The 19,908-nt window shown below is 48.8% G+C and overlaps 1 protein-coding gene across 2 annotated transcripts in view; it reads left to right on the top strand.

The window, feature by feature from the left end:
- Nucleotides 1-19,908, top strand: part of DCDC2 (doublecortin domain containing 2) — a 134,671-nt gene that overhangs the window by 102,847 nt on the left and 11,916 nt on the right. For both annotated transcript variants that reach the window (XM_079147562.1, XM_079147563.1), the window contains one exon: nucleotides 5,842-5,942. In XM_079147562.1, the coding sequence (XP_079003688.1) occupies nucleotides 5,842-5,942 (101 nt within the window). The remainder of the gene's footprint in view (nucleotides 1-5,841; nucleotides 5,943-19,908) is intronic.

Here is a 19,908-nt window from a genome sequence, read left to right as displayed (position 1 = left end):
CACACAATGCAGAAGCCACACGACTTCCTTCCTGGGTGGCTCCGCGTCGCGTGTAGGCGGTAAAATTCCTGAGGGATAAGTGAGAAATAATGGAGGAGTGTTTTTACTTTTACGAGAGTGTTTGTTACTGCTTTGCTGTGTCACGTGCGCTAAGGTGTCTGTTCACGATTCAGAGAGAGGAGATTAGCGCTGAATTTGGGTGCAGCGTGCATCCGAGCGTTGGATTTGATCCTTGGTGTAGTGATTGAACGAGAGCAGTATGGTGTGTCAAAGCTGTCCTCGCTCTCTAGCCTGTTAGCGGATGGCTGTGATCACAAAGGTTTAGGGCAGGGGACAAGTTGGAATATCTAATCCATTTTCTCCTGGCGGACATGTGAGTGTGGGGTGGGGGTGGTCGCGGTGTTTTGCACCTTGCAGGGAGGGAGAGAGAGAAGTAATAACAGGGAAGGAAGACAGAGGGCAGAGGGCCAAGGAGGACTCTCTGACCATGGACCTGTGGGCGGGAGGGGAGAAGGTATTGCATTGCTTGCCCCCACCCAGGGGTCATCTGCTGGGGTCACAGGGGGATCGCTGGTGACTGCTGCCCTCAGAGTCTCTCCCACTCCTTTAAGACGTGTGGGGTATCAGTTTCTTCTTGCTGCTGTAACATATCCTCACCAACTAGTTAGTTTAAAAACAAGACAGGTGTATCCTAGCTCTGGAGGTTAGAATTCCCAGATGAGCCTCTCCAGGCTGAACTCCAGGCCTTCTGGCTGCGCTCCTTCTGGGGGCTCTGGGTAGAACTGGGGCTCCGGTCATTTCATCCTGTAAGTTCCGGAAAGGAAATGGGAGCACACCGTGTGGGGAGTGATGCCGGAGAGCTCCGGGCTGTGGGCAGGTTCAGGGACTCGTCACTGTTAAAATCACTGGTCTGGTGCCTGGAGGACCGTGTGCAGGACGGCAGGGGAGGAGGACCAGGCTCAAGAAGAGATTCACTGAAGGGTTGCAGCAGCCCACCCACCACATGGTGGCGACCAGACCTCATTAGTAGTGGAGATAAAAATAATGGCTGTTTGGGACATTTATTGAAAGAGACTGAACTGACAAGCCTTAACCGTGGAATGGCTCGGGGGAAGACTGGCAAAAGGGAGGTGAGGCTAATTCCCAGTGGTGGTGCCATTCCCTGGGGCGGGGAGTCTGGGGTAGGAGTAGTTTGGGTTTAGTTCCGTTCTATCCTTGGTGCATTCCTATCAGACAGCCAACAGGAGATGTTAAGTTAGGCAACTAGGTGACTATTTATGTTTAGGATCTGTGAAGATCTTGGGCTTGAAGATGTCTCCTAGGGAACTATCAGCAGATGGATGGTGTCCCAGCTACGATCTCGATCTCGATGAGATGGTCTGTGAAGAGTGTAAGTGGAGAGGCAGACCTGCGTGCAGTGTGGGTGGCCTAAGACTGAGGAGCTGAGCAGGGGAGGATGGCTGGCCAGGCACACCGGGAGGAGCTGCTGGTGATGCTGGTGAAACCAGAGTAGTGAACGGGAGAGGGAGAGGAGAGAAGGGGCGGGGGAGAGGGAGAGGGACAAAGCACTGTTTTAAAAGCTGCTAGGAGACCAAGTAATGAGAACTTGCAGAGGCTCATCCTGAGTGGCCATTGACACTTTGCCACGTGCACCCCCATGGGGTACTGCTGCAAGCAGCTTGTGGGAGGCAGGGGTAGAGATGCGACTCCTGACATCAAGCTCGGGTGTTCTGCTAGACTGGGCAGCCCCAGGTGGTGCACCAGCACGGGGTCATCTTACCCGAGGACCTAACTTCCTACCTCAAAGGGGGAGTTTGCATTCATAGGCCATAAGGCATGCTGCTATTGTTCTGACCATGTGCAATTAATTTCAGAGGAAGCAAGATTGCTAACACTGAAACTAGATAAACGGTTTCATGAACAGTTTGAAGTTGTGCTAATGCGATTAAAAGGTGACCTCGAAGAAACCTTGAATGTGCGCAAGACCACTAGTGGCACACCAAAAGTTTGCAGAAGCACAGTCTGTGGCAAAAAGGGTCACGAGCCCGCTGATGTTGGCTTGGAGGAGACTGAGTGGCTGTTTTTATGAATGTCCTGAGTGGCACTGGAACTGCTCTGTGTCCCGCTGGAGTCTGAACGCCTTCTCCCCAGCTGGCCCCGCCCTTCCTAAGTCGTGGGTAGGAAGCCTGAGGCTGCCATGGTAACCACCAGGTAACACTCACACACGATCATAGCGACCATGGTGTAAATCGCCGATTTTCTGTGCACAGCAAAACCATTGTAATAATGAAAGGATGGTGGCAAGGTTTCGAGAAGTTCGAATGCTAGCACCCTTTATAAAACATGCAGCACTTTTGCAAATTCTCTCAGTCTCTCCTTGCACACAAGTGTGCTGAATTGTCAATATTTTTTCTTTGACGTCGTCCATGGAGGGTGTCTTCTGTTATGTTTTCCTGTGGCGTTGACAGAAAGGAAGCATATTCTTATTATATCATTCATTCTTTGTCTTCCAAGTTTGGCTTTGTTGGCAAATCTTTTGTGTCGAATGACTTTGATTTTCTGATTTCCTTTTGAGCCTTCATGTTGGCCCACTGGTCTTGCCTTGGGTGGAGGTACAGACATCCACATTCTGCTCTAACTCGCCCTTCCAGGCAACGCTGAGTTTGGTGTTTATATACTGCCTTGTGCTGTGAGTTCAGCTGGACCCACATTTTCTCAGAACCTGCGGTGGGGCCGACAGTGTGCCGATGCGGATCTCACAGAGACAGAAGCCGTGGTCCAGCAGGGAGGCAGCGGGTCTGATCTGAGAGCAGCCCCGTCTGTGAGACGGAGACTAGCACAGGAGAGCGCTGTGGTCTTCTTTGGTTGTGGGCTTCGGGGGTAAGATGGAGGTGATCCTTGTGGACATTGACATCAAACAGGGCGTGCGGTGAGCGGGACTCTGACAGACAGCCACACAGGGCAGGGCAGACACAGGGAGTCGGTGGTAAAGCACAGGCAGGGGACGTGAAGGGGCCAGTGGCTCCTGACCCTGTGCACCTTGGTTTTGACCTGGGACATGGTTGAGGTCACTCTGGGTGATAAGGGTGGGTGGTGAGGTGTGACTGAGGGGTGCCCATGGAGCTGGAGAGCCCTGGCCTTCCGGGCTGGGATGCGGGATGGCTCATCCTGGGGTAGGATACAGGGTGGGAGGAGCGTCGCTTTGAGGTTCCCTTTGGCACGAGGTAGAAGGGCATTCAAGAAGAGGACGAGAAGTCGGGCGAGTTAGTTGTACAAGAGTTGGGAAGCCAACCCCTCCAGGGGCTATTTTTGGGAGAGGAAATTAAATATTGAGCAGAGTGTGGGAGGAGGTGGGGAACAGGGGACATGGGGCAGGAGGGGAATCAGTGCCAGTAGGAGATTAAACTAGGCAATCCGTCTTTTGTCTCATGTTGGGATGAACGATTATCGAGCAGTTATTGTGTACTCTGCACTCTGCTCAGTCTTGGAAGATGAGGCCCGGAAGACAGGAAAGAGGTCCAGGCTGCGTGAAGAATGAGCAACGGCCTAGGTCTGTGGTCTCCCTGACAGATCTAAGCCCTCAGAGCAGCCCCACCCCACTTCCCAGAGTGGCCAGTTTTTAGTAGGTCGTGATACATGACCACCAATCAATCAGCTGCATCAGCTTACCCTATGCATTAATAAAGTTTCATTTTTGTTGTATTTTTCATTAATGATGATGTGCCATCCCCCTATTTTATTGTTCCCAAGTAGTATTTAATGGCATGGCAAAGACAATGTGACTTTAACATAAAGAAATGACATAAATTATATATGCAAGAAGATCCAGTTTTCTATCTATGTGTGCACACATGTGTGTGAGAGAGATAGAGAAGTGGAGAGAGAGTCACCAAATATTAGTGACAGTTATCTCTGGGTCATGAGATCAGAAGGTGCTTATTTTCTTCATTTTCTGTTTTCTAAAATGCATAATTTACACAAGCAATTTATAATAAAAGTGCTCTTAAAATGTTTTCTTTAAGAATCAGTACTATACCACCTTTAGTTTCGCACAGCCTTCCTGGTTAAATATTAAACCCTGAGTGGGCACTGTCCTGCCACGCAGTAGCTTCCTAGCTGCTCTTCCGTGTTTGGTCTCTGTCTGTTCCTTCCTGACCTTCGTCTCTTGCCTGGAGCTGCTAAGGAGCTGGCTTAAACATCTCAGGGCACCGTGGAGCAAAACCCTCCCTTGCCCAAAGCAGACACTCTGCCCGCATCCTCTGCATGTCACTGTGGCAGTGCTGAGCTTTGCTGGTGTGTCTCTATGTCCTCATGGCTGCCATTTTCCATTTCAGTGCCCTTTCAATTTTATTTTGCTATTATCGATTGCATTCTTCTTTTCTGGTGGAAAGCTTATTCTAAAAACACATCTGCAGATCATTCCTGGCTCTGCTGGGATACAGTTAAGCATTTCCTTGAAGGCGAGTATTAAGAATACCTTCTCCCAGTGCCTGCAGGTTTCTGTGTGGTCTTTGTAAGCAGGTGTAGCATTTGGACACAGAAGTGTCTCCCAAATAGCCATGGCCCCGTTCTAGGGGTGGTCTCCCGAGCCTGGCGTCTGATTAAATCGATGTCTTCTAAGGTGCCAGCAGGCCTCCCTCCCACACCGTCACTTCCCACCTGGCTGCGTCTTCTTGTCCTCTGTGACTCTGAGTTGCCCTTCACCATGGCAGCACCGGCCCCCCAACACCTCACCCAGGCTGCACCCTCTCCTGGTTGGACCATGAGCAACCCGGGGAACCATCTGCCTCCTTCCCACCTCGGGCTGCACCTGGGCTCAGTGTGCCTCACAGAGCATCGACCCACAACAAATGCATGAACATACTGCACATCAATCCAGGGTGGCCTCGTGACTGTGGCCATGTGGAGTCATCATGTGAAACACGTTAAGTACTTGTGGTCTGGCACACACGCTTCTGTCACGGAAACGGGGGACTGTAAGACAAAGGATAAAAAGATATTTTCCAGACTTTAGGGGTAATCAGACACGGTAATAGATTACCAGGGAAGGAGGTAGGGTTTCTGTCCCTGGAGAGCCTTCAACACTGGACAGAGAAAACATGTGTGAGAACGCTGAAGCATTAACCTGTCTCGAGGCAAGTAGACAGACAGAATGACAAATGGGCCCAGGACGCCGTGATTACTTGGCCTGGAGAAGAAAGGCTGAGGGGAGACAGTAAAACGACTTCAAATATGGAAAACAGCCATGATTGCTTTCCCAGGGAAAGCAAGTTGAAGGAGCTTAATCTACAGACTTAGAGATTCAGGCTACATTTTATACTTAGGGATTTAAAGTCATAGGTTGTGAAAATCTTGTAGAAATCTGTGAAGTAAAGGATATTGATTTTTTTTGTGTGTGTGCATGTGGAGTCAGCTGGATGATTCCTTTATAGTAAAAATATTTTCTACATTGCTCTGAACAGAGGGAATTATTCCAATACATTATATCGAGTGTGTAGCATTTCCCTGGGAAAAGTAGCATTGTAAAGCACCAAATCTCATGGCCAGTTGGTGGCTAGGTGGGGAGAACTGGGAACCTCGTGGGTGTTCCCCTTATAGGCTTGCGTTGCCAGATCAGTAGCCAAGGTCGAGCAGGGGTTCCCGCAGAGCTCCGAACCTTTCCCCAGTGAAGATGTAGGAGAGTTGTGGGGAGAGGCAGAGGTGGCCCAAGTCCTGTCTCTGGAAAGGGAACAGAAATACTACTGACAACCCCCTCCCGGGATGCTGCTGCAGTTTGAGTGCCCAGCCACACGATGGCAGCATTGGACTTTGATTTTTCACTGTGTTTGTCTCCAATAACAGATGAAGGCATTTTCAAAGCTGGAGAAGAGAGGTCGGAAATGCGGGGGGCAGCCGAAGTCCAAGAAGATGAAGACACGCGGGTTGAGATCCCAGTCGATCAGGTATCCTCCATGCCCTTGAACGTGCGTCTCGGCCAGGCAACCGGGGCTGTCTTTCAAGCTCTGTGTTGTCTGCTACCTGCCCTTGCTGTGCCTATGGGAAGTCAAACCTGCCAGGTGCCCGGGGTGGAAGGACCTGACCAACCTAACAGAGCTCCTTCAGCGCTCCAGCGTGTTTCCAAAGAATAGCCACAGGGACGGAGTGTGTTTTAATGTGGAAAATGGTCTGTCTTTGCTAAACAGCTTTGAAGAGCAAGGCGGGATGGAGTTAGGGATGAGATTTGAAGGAGGAAATTTGATACACGCAGGAGCACTGGCTTGGGGTTTTTATCCAAGAAAAAGTCCTTCTCCATTTAGAAAAGCATTTTTTTTTTTTAAAGATAAAATGCCATGATATTCTCTTCAGGGTCCTTGAGAGTGCGCTGGTTGGAATTTGTTTTTCGTAAAGGAATCACTGATATGAATGCAGCTCAAATATTTGCCAGCTGTGCATTGATTTCCTCAGGCCAGTGGAGGAGTGTCCTTTGCACAGAGATTGTGCACGTGTATGTGTGTGTTTGTGTACCACACGCATGTGCTCGTGGAAGGGACTAAGCGGTGCCAGAAGTGAGCCAGTCCAGCCTGTGCGTCGGGCTCAGCTGGCTTTCTTATAGTTCTCGGTGGAGGGCCGGAATTCAGGTGAGGGGCGGAAATGACAGTGTGACTCAGGGGCCTAGGGAGAAGTCACCAAGAGTTGCCCCATGTCCTCTGCCCATTAGGTGACATTTCCTTCTCCAAAAGCAAATTTCACAATCCAGCAAATTCCACAGCCGCCTTCTCCCCGTGCCCATCTGGGAGCGGCCCGGGACGGCTGCTTGGTTATTCCTCCGGCATGATCTGCAAGCGCTGCCTTCCTGACAAAAAGCCTAATGTGCTAAAAATCACAGATTCTAAAAATCCAATTTATTTTTTCGGATTTGCTATGACTAATAATTTTTCATAAACCTTAGTTATGGGTATTGTTTTCCCTGAGGGAAGACGGAATTTGAAGTCATCGGTGAAGTTATAATTGAATATTATGTTTTGAGACAAAGAAGGGTGATCAGTACAGACAGCGCAGGAGCCGTCAGACCCAGGCTGACTTATATTCCGCCGGCGAAGAGCAGGAGGAAATCCGCGCTATCAGTGAAGGAGAAATCTCTCCGCTAATCACTTATTAAACAACCCGCAAAACCCGGCAGAGGCATCTGTGTGCTGCTAAGTGTGCCGAGCATGAAGACGGGGAGCGGGAGGGAGACCTGATCCTGGTCACCCGGCTCAGCCCGGAGTGTGCCTGCCCAGCTCGGTGTTTTTAGGTGGCGTGTGCATGCTCGCTTTTTAGAGGGAGACTGAGAGATCGGTACCAGTTGGGTAATGACGACAACGGACGTTGACTTGAGGGAAGGAAGGCAGGTGACCATGACCAGAGTAGCTTCTGTCCCCTGTCTCTCGGTCTCCGGCTGGAGCTGGCGGCGGAGCGCGGCTGGGGTGTGAGAGCCGGTCTCTGGCCTGTGGCCTGGCTGGGCCCGCCATGGCGTGTGAGAGCCGAGGGGGAGCGTGGAGACGCCAGCGGCCCGCGGGCTCCATGGTGGGAGGAACAGCACCGAGGACGCGGCCCCGCAGGGCCCCGCGTCCAACCACGGCCGCCGCTCTTTCAGTGCCTCCTGAGTGCCACATAAAGGACCAGGCGTCATCTCCCGCAATCCGGGGGACACCGGGTGAGACAGTCTCACACCACTCCACCGTGTAGGTAGAACAGTGAGCTGGCGTAGGTGAGCTCGTGAGGTTGTACCCTAGGTGGAGCGAGTGGGGACTGAACGCAGCGCCACCACAGGGCCCAGGAGTGGGCTGCAGGGGAGCGTCCAGCCGTTCATCCAGGCAAGGAGGACATTCCTCACAAGGAAAGACATGCAGACCTGCACTCCCCTGGGCTCAGTGATAAATGATGTCCGCACACATCCCCTCAGCCTGTGAGCAAAACTTCTCTGGACTGGTTTCTGGCTATCTAAATGGTCCACCTTATAATTTAAGCCTTTCTTAAAGAAGGGGGTGAGTTTGTGCGTGTGTGTGTAAAAATCACATACGAACAGGCTGAGTAATCTCTTTGTTCCTGAACAGGAGGTCACGTGCCAGGCTGTGTGGCCTCTGTTGGGAGGCCATCTCCCGGGGCCTCTTGTAGGCAGACACTGCCTGTCTTTCTTCTGGATTGTCTTTGAGGGGCGGTTGTGCTGTGAATGGCCTTGAAGGACAGAGGGTGATTTCCTCTGGAATAACTGTTGTTATCCAGAGGTGGTTTTGTGTCCAGGGGAATATTGGGCTTTTTCTGTGGACACCTTTGGTGGTCACGATGGGGAATGCTTTTGGGTAGCACTAGTGGGTAGAGATCAGAGACACTGCTATCTACCTTGTGATGCACTTGACAATCCTCACAACGAAAAATCATCCAGCCCAAAGTCTCAATAGTGGTGAGATTAAGAAACACTACTGTCTTAATCAGCTCTGTGTCACGGTCACCAAAATACCTGACCGGAGCAACTTAGAGGAGGAATGGTGTATTTTGAGGTTGTGGTTTCCCAAGTTCAGTCTGTGCTTGGTCAGCTCCATCGCTCTGGCCCAAGTGAGGCAGAACGTCTTGGTGGACGGGCATGGGAGAGGAAAGCTGCTCATCTCACCACAGCCAGGGAGCAGAAAGAGGAGGGAGCGAGGGGACTGGGCATAACGCCCAAGGGCACGTCCCGGAGACCTGCTTCCTCCAGGCATGCCCCTGCCCACAGTTATCACCCAGTTGGTCCGTCCAGACGATTAAGCCATCAGATGGACCGACCCACGGAGCAGGTCACAGCTCTCGTAGCCTGATCATTTTAGTTTCCGGCATTCCTGCTTTGCCACGTGAGGTTTTGAGGGGACACCTCATATCTAAACCGTAACGCTTTGGGGCAAAAGCCACATTTGTTTATGGTGCAGTATAGCAAAGGTAATGGTGCAAAGGTCAGGCAGGTCTTCTCTTCATTTCATGCCACTGAATTGAATACCTGAGACTGATTAGCATGGCAAATTTTATGTTTATTTTCCCCTAATAAAATTATCAAAAGAAAAAAGATTTGGATTCCCCAAACTTGGACTTCTTTTTCTGAAATGCAGACCACTGTAAATCACCTCGTCCCTTCTCCTTGCCGTATGGAACATGGGGACTTGGGTATCAATGCTGATATTCTGGCTGTTGCTGTTCCTGTGAGCAGCAAATTCTTTTCACTCACCCAGGTGACTCACATCTTCTGCCAGAATTCATGACACTTTGCCAACCTAACACATTCTCTTGCAAGTAGGTGAAACCTCAGACCTTTTGTAGTCAGATGTGGTCTACTGGTACCATCTAGCCACTGTGTGTGTGTGTGTGTGTGTGTGTGTGTGTGTGTGTGGTGGGATGTTGTGAACTAATTCCAGCTAAAAGAGATCCTGAGCTCTGCCCTGGGTCCAGATTTTTTTATTAGTCCGTGTTAATAATGGTAATGAACCTGGCACTGCTTCCAGACCAATGGGGATATTTTATGTCATGGGGAGGCCAGAAAAATCATCTCTTAGAGGAGAATTTAGTTTTAATAAGAATAAGGCAGTCTTTTAAAGCCCTCTTTTGCATCCACATTCTAAATAAATCAGGTCTGCTATCTGCAGTGGAGCAAACCTATGACTAGCAGTTACCTGGTGCAGATGACATGTGTCAGTATGCTCCATGACAAAATGATGCCTTTTCAAGATAAGGAGGCAAGAAATGAGCCTGCTCTCCACTTTAGTTAAGTAAGTTGCCCCTTGTAAGTGTGGATCGGCAAGAGCCTGCCATCTCTGAAACTCAGGCAAATGAATATCTATAGAATAACCAGATAAGCAATTGTATTTTGCATTTTGTTCCATTTAGCAGAAGAGGGCAGAAGATGGGGATGCGACCTTTAGAGTGGTTTTGGATTGTTTTATACCTTTTCCTATCAGTAGGGTTGATTTCGAGTGGTAAAATAATGAGGGTTGCAAAATGTTTCATGCTAAATAGTTTCATTAAATAGCCTTTAAATCAGCATGATGAACCCTGGAGCTGAGGAAGTTTGGTTTTTAATTGGGGGTTGTGCTATGTGCCATTTCTTATTTATTTATTTTAAATTTTTTAATCTAAGTTGTTGTGCACATAATAGTTTTAAAAGTCAACCAGTTCAACAGGAATTATAACAAAAATTGTATCCTGGGGCCCTACCTTCATCAGCTCAATCCCTGTCCCTTGAGGGCAAACGATTGGAACGAGTTCAGTTATTCCTCATGGATTACACTAAACACATACCTACTGTTCTAAAACATATGCCCACTTCCCTATTTTAATGCCTACGAGGTCATTAATTGTACAAGAATGTCATGTTACAGCTTAGTTGACATTGTGTCTTTTATTTTTAGATGTACGTAAAATAATGGAGATCATTTTAATTCATGGCATCTAAATTGGAGACAATAAAGCTCTTGGTTTTGTTTTTCAAATTTAGATATTATTCATTAACTTTCTAGCTAACGAGACTATAGAAGATGATTATTGAGATGTCTCACCTGCCCCCACCCTCAGTAAAATTAAGGCCACACGCACACCTTCTTCCATTCTAGTTTTACAAGTTTTTGGCTAATCTAATCTTTAATCGGCACATTATTCTCACTATGCAGTTGTTCCTGTTTTTTAATCTTTAAAGTCTTTCTTTTTGGATACGCATGACAGTAGAGTGTGACACAGACATGGACCCTGTTCTAACCGGGCTCCCATCCTGTGGTTGCCCTGCGTGGGGTTTCACCGTGGTGCACTCACACTCGGACATGGGACAGCGACGTCTGGTCGGTTCCACCGTCCTTCCTGCTGCCCCCGTGAGTGTGCTTGGCTGACGGTCTCAGTGCCTGTTGCATTCTTGTCCTTTGCCTCCCCCAGGATAGCAATCGCCTTCTGTCTTCTCCTCTGCCTGCTCTTCCGTGAGTCTGTTGCCAGGCCCTCTGCACTCCGCCAGATCTGCTGGCCTCCTCTCCAGACGCGAGCCAGTGGGGAAGGAATCAGCTGCGCCTGTCAAGGCTGTGACCTGCCGGGGCTGGCTGGTTCCTCTCCAGATCTGCCTTTCAGAGCTGGCCAGGTCTTTTCCTCACTCGCTCAGGAGTTTCCTTTGCTTCTCCAGTGGCGGGATCCCCCGGTTTTTGGATTCCATGTCTTCCTCTTTCTTGGTATATCTTAATTTTTTTTTTTTTTTTTTTTTTTGGTGGAATTTAACTTGAGTTACTTCCAGGGAAAAGCTTCAGAGGAAACTTTTGTTCTTGTTTTTGGTGAGACTTTTCATGTTTGGCAATGCCCTTGGCTTCTCTACTCAAGCTTGCCTATAGTTCTGGCTAGGTATAAAATTCTAAGTTCAGTGCAGTTTCTCTGAGCATTTTGAAAGGATTGCCCAAGTTTACTTCCTGTTCAGAAGGGCAGTTGTCGATCTGAGTTGTCATTTTCTTTGTGAACTTTTATACTGAACACTTTTCTCATCTCTCCACTCTCTTCTTTGTCCTGCTCAGAAAATCCCCAGCTATGCTCCTTGGTGCAGGTCTCTTTGCTGATCAAGTACTGAGTGGGTTGAGTATTTGTTTTTAGTTCTGGAAAAACATTATTCAGTTATTTCTTTGTTGGTTTTCCTCTCTCCTTTCCCTAATCTCTGGAACTTTGGTATTTATTCACAGAACCTCCTAGACGACCTTCTAATTGTCTCCTACTTTCCATCTCTGTGATCTACTTTGTCAGGTTTTAAAATATACAAATAGGTGTATTTTTTACCAAAATGGTAGAAAACCTTACATTTGTTATGTAATTTTCTTTCTGTTAAAGTATTTCACCTCATAGTAAAAGATTTTGTTGTTTACTCATAGAGCATTACCTCATTTTTTTTTTTCTTTAATTTTCATTGGTGCATTAGAATTTGTTAAACAGAAACTTCAAATTTTCTACCAATCAGTCTGTTTGCTTTGTATCTTTTGTGGTGCCCGGGATCAAAGCCAGGGCCTTGCCCACATTGGCCAGCATTTTACCACTGAGTTACATCCCCAGTTTCTATCTGTTGATTTTTCTCCAGGTTGTTCTATCTTTAATTTCTAAGAGTTCTTTCATAGTCTCTGAGTGCTCTTTTTTATAACATCCTATTCTTGTTTTGTGAATGTGATATTATCCTTGATCTCTCCAAAGACCGATGCTCTATTATTTTAAGTTTTGTTGTTGTTGCACTATCTTTGTTTCTTCTGAGTTTTTCAGTTCCTTTGTTTCTTTCTGTGTTTGGATCTCTGTCTCCATGCTAGAGACTTCCCTTGAAGTGTCTAGTCAGAGCTCAGAATGAGGCATTAAGGAAACTCCTCGTGCACAGGCAGAGCTCACGGGGATGGGAGAAGTTCACTGCAGGGTGATTGGTTCTGGCCATTCACTGGACCCTTCCAATTTTTAGTATTGCATTTGTGTGTGTGTGTGTGTGTGTGTGTGTGTGTGTGTGTGTGTGCTGATCTGTTTCCTTCGGGAAGAATCTTTCATTATCTTTCTCTGGGAGTGTGAGCCTGGAGCTTAGCGTTCTGGCACCGGGCTGTGGGAAGCAGGGAGGGACCTTGCTCATGGGTCAGGGGATTTCTTCTCCCCTGTTCCAGCTTGAGGAGCCCGTGAGCTGCGTCCTGGCTCCTCTTCCTCAGCTTCACATTTCAGTTGCCTCAGATCTCAGTTCATTTCACATTTCAGTTGCTCCTGTTGGCCCCACATCCGTGATTTCATTGTTTTCTAGATTTCATGTTTTTTTATTTCCTTTCTGGTCCTCTGGGGTCACCCTTTTTTTAAAAATTATTTTTTACTTTTACAGACTGCATTCTGATTCATTGTACACAAACGGGGCACATCTTTTCGTTTCTATGGTTGTGCACGATGTAGATTCACACCATTCGTGTAATCATACATGTATATAGGGTAATGAACCCCTTTTAAAATAGCTTTTGATACTTTAGAGGACCATCATGGGGGGATTAGAGAAAAAAAACACATTTATTCAATTGACAGCATTTAACGAGAAGTAACCCTTATGTTAATGGATCAGCCGTCTTCATGGAATCTGCACCAGGCATGTGCCTGACTTCCCTAAGAGCACCCTCTGTGGCTGGCTCTGGCTTACAGTGCCCGTGCATCCTCCAGGTTCCTGGGACAGAAGCAATCCTGTTGTCTGACACCCGTCCTCCGTGGTTATTGATGCTATTTGCCCGGTCCCTGGGGTCACTGTAGTTTGTGACTATTGGTCTACACATATAGAATGTAATGGCATCTTCGGGAATCTGCAGCCTAGGGGTTACAACCAGAAGCAGGGTGTTCAAGTCTGCACGGCTCCTCACTGGCTCCACCTGGTGCTATGGAGGACCGGCAGCTACCTGCGGCTTTTGGGAAACGCAAGAGAGATGAGGAGCTTATTCATGTTGCTTTTTCCACATACAGTAAAATACACAGAAAGACAAAGGAGGTGCTTCCTGACCAGATCCCCAGATCTGCCGCTATGCTATGTCTTTACTGAGTAGAATGATGAACTGTTTACAACTGGAAGTGAATGTGGCCCAAACTCTGCTGTGTGCTGCTGACGAGCAGAGCCCTTTAGAGAAAGGGGAGGAGAGAGCTGCGTCCCATGGCCTGGGCCCGGTGATGGACGTCCAGCACAGGCTGGGGCCTGGCCCCAGTGTGACTGCCCCTCACGCCTCAGGGAGGGCAGGTGGAGACGAGGGCGCCTGACTGTCCCCGAGTTGGGGGCTGCTCAGCCTCTGCCGCCTTCCCTAGCTGAAGGACGTCGAGTGCCAACACTGCCTTCGCCAGGCTGTGTCCTCAGGTGGAGCCTGGAGTGACCCGCGCTCCCAGCGTCGCTCACAGCTGGAAGAGCTGGGATGGGGCCACACGGTCCTCTACTTCCCTGTGCATGGCCAGCGAGGCTGTTTGTGGCGTCCCATTTGATAGAGGTGGAGTGAGACATTCAGATGTGGCCCTCAGGGATCTCTCTGCAAATGAAAGGAAGTCAACATTTGCTTCTACAGCAAGGAAACTTAATGGGGGATTGTTTTCCCCCTAATAACGTCTAAACGCTCCTATGCCATCTAAATGTAAGTTTTCAATTTATTGCATGCGCTCCTATGAGTGTCCCAGGGCCTGGTGGCCCTCCATGGGCCCAGGCCAACCCACGCCCAGCGGGTGGTCAGCTGCGCTCTGCTCTGCTTCTGCATGTGAAGACCAGGCTGCTGAGTGTCACCCCCTCTCTGTGGGTCTTTGTGCCTTCAAACCACATCTGAACCTTTTTTTTTTTTTTTTTTTTTTCTGTGAAAGTAAGGCCCTGAAAGCTGAAGACAAAAAGCTGCACTTGGCTCTCCTGGAAACCTGAAACTCATTATTTCAGAACCCCTCATTCAACCTGGGTAGGAGATGATGTCAGTTTCCATGGGAACAGAAATAAAAACAAGCGTGATGTTCTCTGTGCTTCCAGCATCTGTGCCTGAGCTCTCCCACAAAGCCACCCGACCTTCCGCCCCCAAACCTGCAACAAAGCCACACGGTCCCAGGTTCCACGTGTGGCAGGCACCACACGGGGACGTGGCCATCCGAAGCGGCTTTTCATTGTTGGGGTTCCTGTTTCCCCTCCAGGTGTGGCACATTTCAGGAAGAGAGGGCTGGCAGCAGGAAGCAGGGAGGGTCTGACGGCCGGCTGCAATATCATGATGCGGAAATCGTAGCTTACGCTGCTGTTTTCAGACAGAAAAGCTCTTAAACGTGAAAAGGAAGCCCTTGGGAATTTGGACGTAAATATAAGAAACGTCAACATTTACTTCTGAGTGGGCTGGACATGCGCTGCTGTCTCTGGTTAGCTGTCTTTCTCCATTTCTAATTTCTGGGGCTGCTGTTAATGTCAAAGGTGTGATATGAGTTTAAAGTGTAAGTCACTTGGGCGGTCTCATCTGTCTGTTGAAATACCATCAGAGTAAATGATGCTTTCAATATCCGGTGGCTTATTTCCATATGATTTCCATATTCCATCTTCTTTCCCCTCACCACTCAGGAATCCTGAGTTAACCTTAGTAACTGCATGCATATTCTCTAGAAAGCCTGAATGTTTATGGTTTCCCCTGAGCCATCCCCACCAGGACGCAGCCAGCAATAATAACTATCGGACCTTTTCTGTCTTTCCATACAAATCAACCATTTTCTCAGAATGTCAGTTGCAAACTAAATAGCAAGACAGGCGCAAAGGCAGAGTTGGGCAAAAGGCACTCAAAATGCCAATGCTAGTGTCATGCTGATGGGGAAGACCTGGTTTGGCATTTCTAATAACAAATATTAAGAGCTATTACTTATAATACATAGTGTGCTTCCTACAAGGTAAATACCCAGAGTTTCTTATAAAAACCTCTCTGTTTAAGGGTACTGATTATCCATAATTTTACACTGTGTGTGATAAGTCTGTTAATCTAATGTACTCTATGTTAGCCAGAGTATTGGAACCCTCTAAGTTCAAATGACTTCTGTGATCACTATTACAGTCTATGTACATCAGTGTAATGAGTAGTAAGATAGTTTAATGAATACCCCTTTGACTCCAGTGAAACATAAGAATTATGCCTTAAACAGAATATAGGATCACACAATTACCTGTATGCATGAGTTATTCCTAAAATTGCAGAATGTCTGCACTCCTTGGAGAAACAATTTCTTCTTGAAAGCTGGTTTCCTTAAAATTTTAGTCAATGATTGACTAAAACTCGATGTAATTGTTAGAGAGAGGACTTCAAGCCTAGGTAAAAATATCTTTCTGATTTATTGCTTTTGCAATGATGTGTTTCTTTTTTATAACATAACTTGTAATTAACAGTGGCATGCTGATACTAGAATAAAGCTCAGAACTCCCCTTTTGGCCCCAAATCATTTGATCAACAGTCAGGCTTCCAGCTTTCAATCAATGGACTGATAATTTTAAAGTTAAAAATGTAACCCTTTGCATTTTTCTGAGGCATTAGTATAATTATAACCTTTTAACCAAAAATGCTATTTTAAGTATTGTATTTAATTCTGGACCATATTGTGCTCTGCGTGGTTTAGAGCCTTCATGGGAAGTGCCCTTTCCAGACAGGCAGCATCAACACCTCCAGGAACTGTTAGAAGTGCAGAGACTCAGACCTTGGCACTCTGAGCCTCCCCTGGAAATGGCGGAGCACGGCTTCAGAGTCCCTGGGTGTGAAGTAGCTGTTTAGCACTGATCTGCGTTGGGATAGCCCCTAACCCTAACACATCTGCACCTTGGGGAATGCTTACTGAGAGTCAGTGGGCAGAAAGCATTCACGTCCCTCTGTTCCTCTTACAGAAATTGAGACCAGCTTACAGGTCAGTGCTGCAGCTTCCTTTGCTGCAAATTAGGAGACTCACAGTATTTCCCCCAAATAAATCCCATGAGGTTGGATTAAATTCCACCATGAGACGGGGTGCCCAGAGCCCAGTACCACCCGCCTGGAGGTGCCCAAGGAGCCTGGGCTGCCGCCTCACCTCCGGCTTCCTGAAGGCAGGGTTACCCCCACCTGGACCTGCAGCAGATGCATGGTGTTTCATTCAGGAAGCAGTTATCCCTGGTCTGTGATGCTGGGCTCAGAGACAAGTAAGAAAGCGCCCTTGTCAGAGACTTGCAGAGGCCGCCGCAGAGCCCCGCTGCTGTTCCCCCACATCCCACGGTCGTTCCAAACGTTGCGAGGGCATGGCCTGTATTACAAAGCATGTTCTGCATTCTCCCATCAGGCACAGGGAGGGGGACACTGCACACACTGTTAGAGCTGGCAGGAGGAATTCACCTGCGTTACAAGGGCATCGGTGGGGAGTGACAGCTGCCGGAGGGAGCTCGAGGGTCAGCCAGAGCCAGCGGCCCTGAGGATGGGAAAGAAGAGCACTCTGGGCAAAGATACAAGGCACCGCACGAATAACCGCGTGGCCTGGGACTTGCTCCTGCCTGGGAAGATGGCATCTGCCTGGCCACCTTGTCCCACTAGCCCTCCTTCCTGTGACAGGAGCCCAGCTCCCCCGATTCTTAAGGAAGCTGAGTGTGAGTGGGCGTGGGCAGGGAGGCAGCATGTGGCTGGGCACGGCTTGCTGGGGCTGCCACTGCACGGTACCACCAACATGGTGCCACAAATGCAGAAACCCATTCTCTGGCAGCTCTGGGAGCTGCAAGGGAGGCTGGCGCTGGCGGACTTGGCTTCTTCCTCTCCCTCCTGGGTTGTTGATGGCCATTCTCTCTGGGTCTGCACAGACCTTCTCTGTGTGTGCCTGTCCTCTCCCCTCTTCTCACGAGAGCACAGGCCACACAGGATCTGATGACCGGATCCCTCCCTAAGGAGCCCACTGCTAAGGACAGCCCACTGTCCCGCTGGGGCCCAGCCCGGCAGGAGCTGTGGGGGCCGGGAGGCGAGTCAGTGAGGAAGCAGGGTCCCCCTCTGATCTGATGCTGCCTAACGATAGAAGGGACCACCCTCAGGGAGCAGAGTCCTACTCAGGTCCTGCTCGTGAGAATCGTGAACAGCGAGAGGCAGAGGGAGGGAGGCAGAGTGGAACCCCCACCGCCCCCAGTCCTCTACCTCATAGTCCCCTATTCACATGAGGGACAGACCTCGGCCAGGTGCCTGGTTACCATGGGGACTGATTGCTGCCAAGGGCCACCACCCCTCAGAGGGAACGCATATCCGCTTCCGTTTTATGATGCTGATGGACGATGTTGTTACCCACTGGCCGCGTGTACCCTGGTGAGTTGAGTGGTGCTTCCTCTGGCTCAGTGTCCCCTTCTCTGCATCGGGGATCGTCACGGGGAAACCATAGGTGAGAGTGCTTTGAGAAGCGTACTGTGCTCCCTGATTGTGACATGATTGCACCTGTTCCTGGCTGCTGCCACCTGCCATCCGCCCGAGGAGGGAGTCACGTGTCACCCAGGCGGGTGTGCTACTTTAGGGACTTCGATTTCACCTTGCCTGGCGTCTGTGGCTGGCACATCTGTGCTGCTTTCGGAGAGTGGATAGCAATGCAGAAACAACCGGGAAGGCTTGGAATGGTGAGGTATTGTGAAGACTCTTCCAGGGAGCCAGACAGCAAGGAGCAGCCGTGCGGCCCGGGTGAGGATGACGTGCTGGCGTGAGTCAGACTCTTCCTCCGGGCTCCTCATCCCTCTTCTGCGGCGTGTCCTTAGAGAAGGAAGGAGGGAAGGGCCTGAGGAGCTCAGCAGTTCGCTCCTCTTTTGCCTCTTGCTTTTCCTTTTTCCCTGAAGAATTGTTCTTCCCACTGTGGAGACCCACCCAGATGTAGAGGAGATCTCTTTCCCTTCTTGGCAGGTCTTTCCATGGTGTAGACGTGTGTGTGTGTGTGTGTGTGTGTGTGTGTGTGTGTGTAGAACCCAGGGTTCCTTCTGGGGATGATTTGATTGATGTGTACACTGGAAACGTCTTTAATAATTTAATGCCTGCTTCAAAGGAGATCACACCAAAAAGCACATTGCTTTTCATTTATTCATTATGGATCTGTCATTGCAGCATTTTTTTTTTTTCGCTCTGAATTGTGGTGTCGTAGTAATAATAAATACTCTTCCCAACTCAGGATATTTTAAAGGCTTATAAGCCTTTTAACTAAGGTTGCCATCTTGTGTAAATTGATCAAATTGGTATTGTGGCACCATGATCTTGCGTTTCTTAAAGGTGGACTAATGAGATGTGGCTTTATGTGATGACTGGTGACATAACTGTTCTGGGAAGCCTGGTAGGAATAACAGGAAGAAAGCACAATGCTGCCTGTTAGTGGTGGTGGCAATAAAGGCGAAGAAGACAGAGCCGAATTTGGGGCTGGACTGCTTTTTTAAAAACAGAGCAGGGCACATACCTGCCCTTTGCAGGAGAAAAATCAACGTATTTGGGAATCAGGGTAAAGAAAGATGTTAAGATTGATAAGTACCAAGATAAAAATTAGAAGAAAACATATTATCATGTTGCACTTAGGTGTAAATCCAGATGTCAAGAAAGGAAATAGATGTTTTCCACTTAAATGTAGCCACCTTAATAGGCTTTAGCAGCACTTTTCCTATTCTCAGGAGACTGGGACTGTATCTAGAATCCTGAACAATTACAGCGGGTGCTGATTTTTTTTTTTTTTTTTATTGGCGCCTTATAGTCATACATAGTACTTGGGTTCATCCTGACAAACTCATGTGCATGGAAATCGACTTCAGTTCATGAGCCTCGCTCTTCCATCCCCCTTTTCCCTCCTGTTCTCCCACCCATCTCCCAAGTTTTTTGTCTATCATTATTTATCATTAGGAAATGCAGTGTAGCTTCTCTTTGAAATAGAAAACTAAGTTACCCTGAATAAAGCAAGTTGAAACACAGTGAGCACGAAGATAATTTCTGGGGGCTGGTGTGCAGTGATCCAATTTTGCAGCAGAGTTTAAGAAGAAATCTGCTCTTCCTGTGGTTGTGCTGCCGTCTTTCTGGGTCTTACATGCTCTGCCTCAGGCTCCTGGCCTCAGAATCAGTGCCACGTCCCCTCACCTCACAGCAGGGCCCCTTGCTTCACGTTAGTGATTCTGAAGAAGACCAGCGTTGCCTGCTGCAGACGTCATGCCCATTGGCCACTGAAAGACCCAGGAGGGTCCCTGTAGCTGCGACCGGGTAGGAGCGACGCCTGGTCACTTGTCCAGGGCAGACCAGACCTGGGTGCTCCACTCAGCTGCAGCCACTGTCCTGCTGGTGGCAGTGCCGTGAGGTCCTGCTTCCCTCAGTTGCATGATGGGGACAGGAGACGTGTCCTGGGGCCATGGGGAGGTTGTGGGGTGAGGAATAATGTGGGTGTGCCCTGGGCACAGAGCTGTGTCCTGCACTTACTTCCAGACACCCCGCT

Source organism: Sciurus vulgaris (assembly GCF_902686455.1).
Source record: "Sciurus vulgaris genome assembly, chromosome: 7".
Taxonomy (NCBI): Eukaryota; Metazoa; Chordata; class Mammalia; order Rodentia; family Sciuridae; genus Sciurus; species Sciurus vulgaris.
Note: the sequence above shows the minus strand (reverse complement) of the source record. Positions and strands in the feature narration are given on the sequence as shown.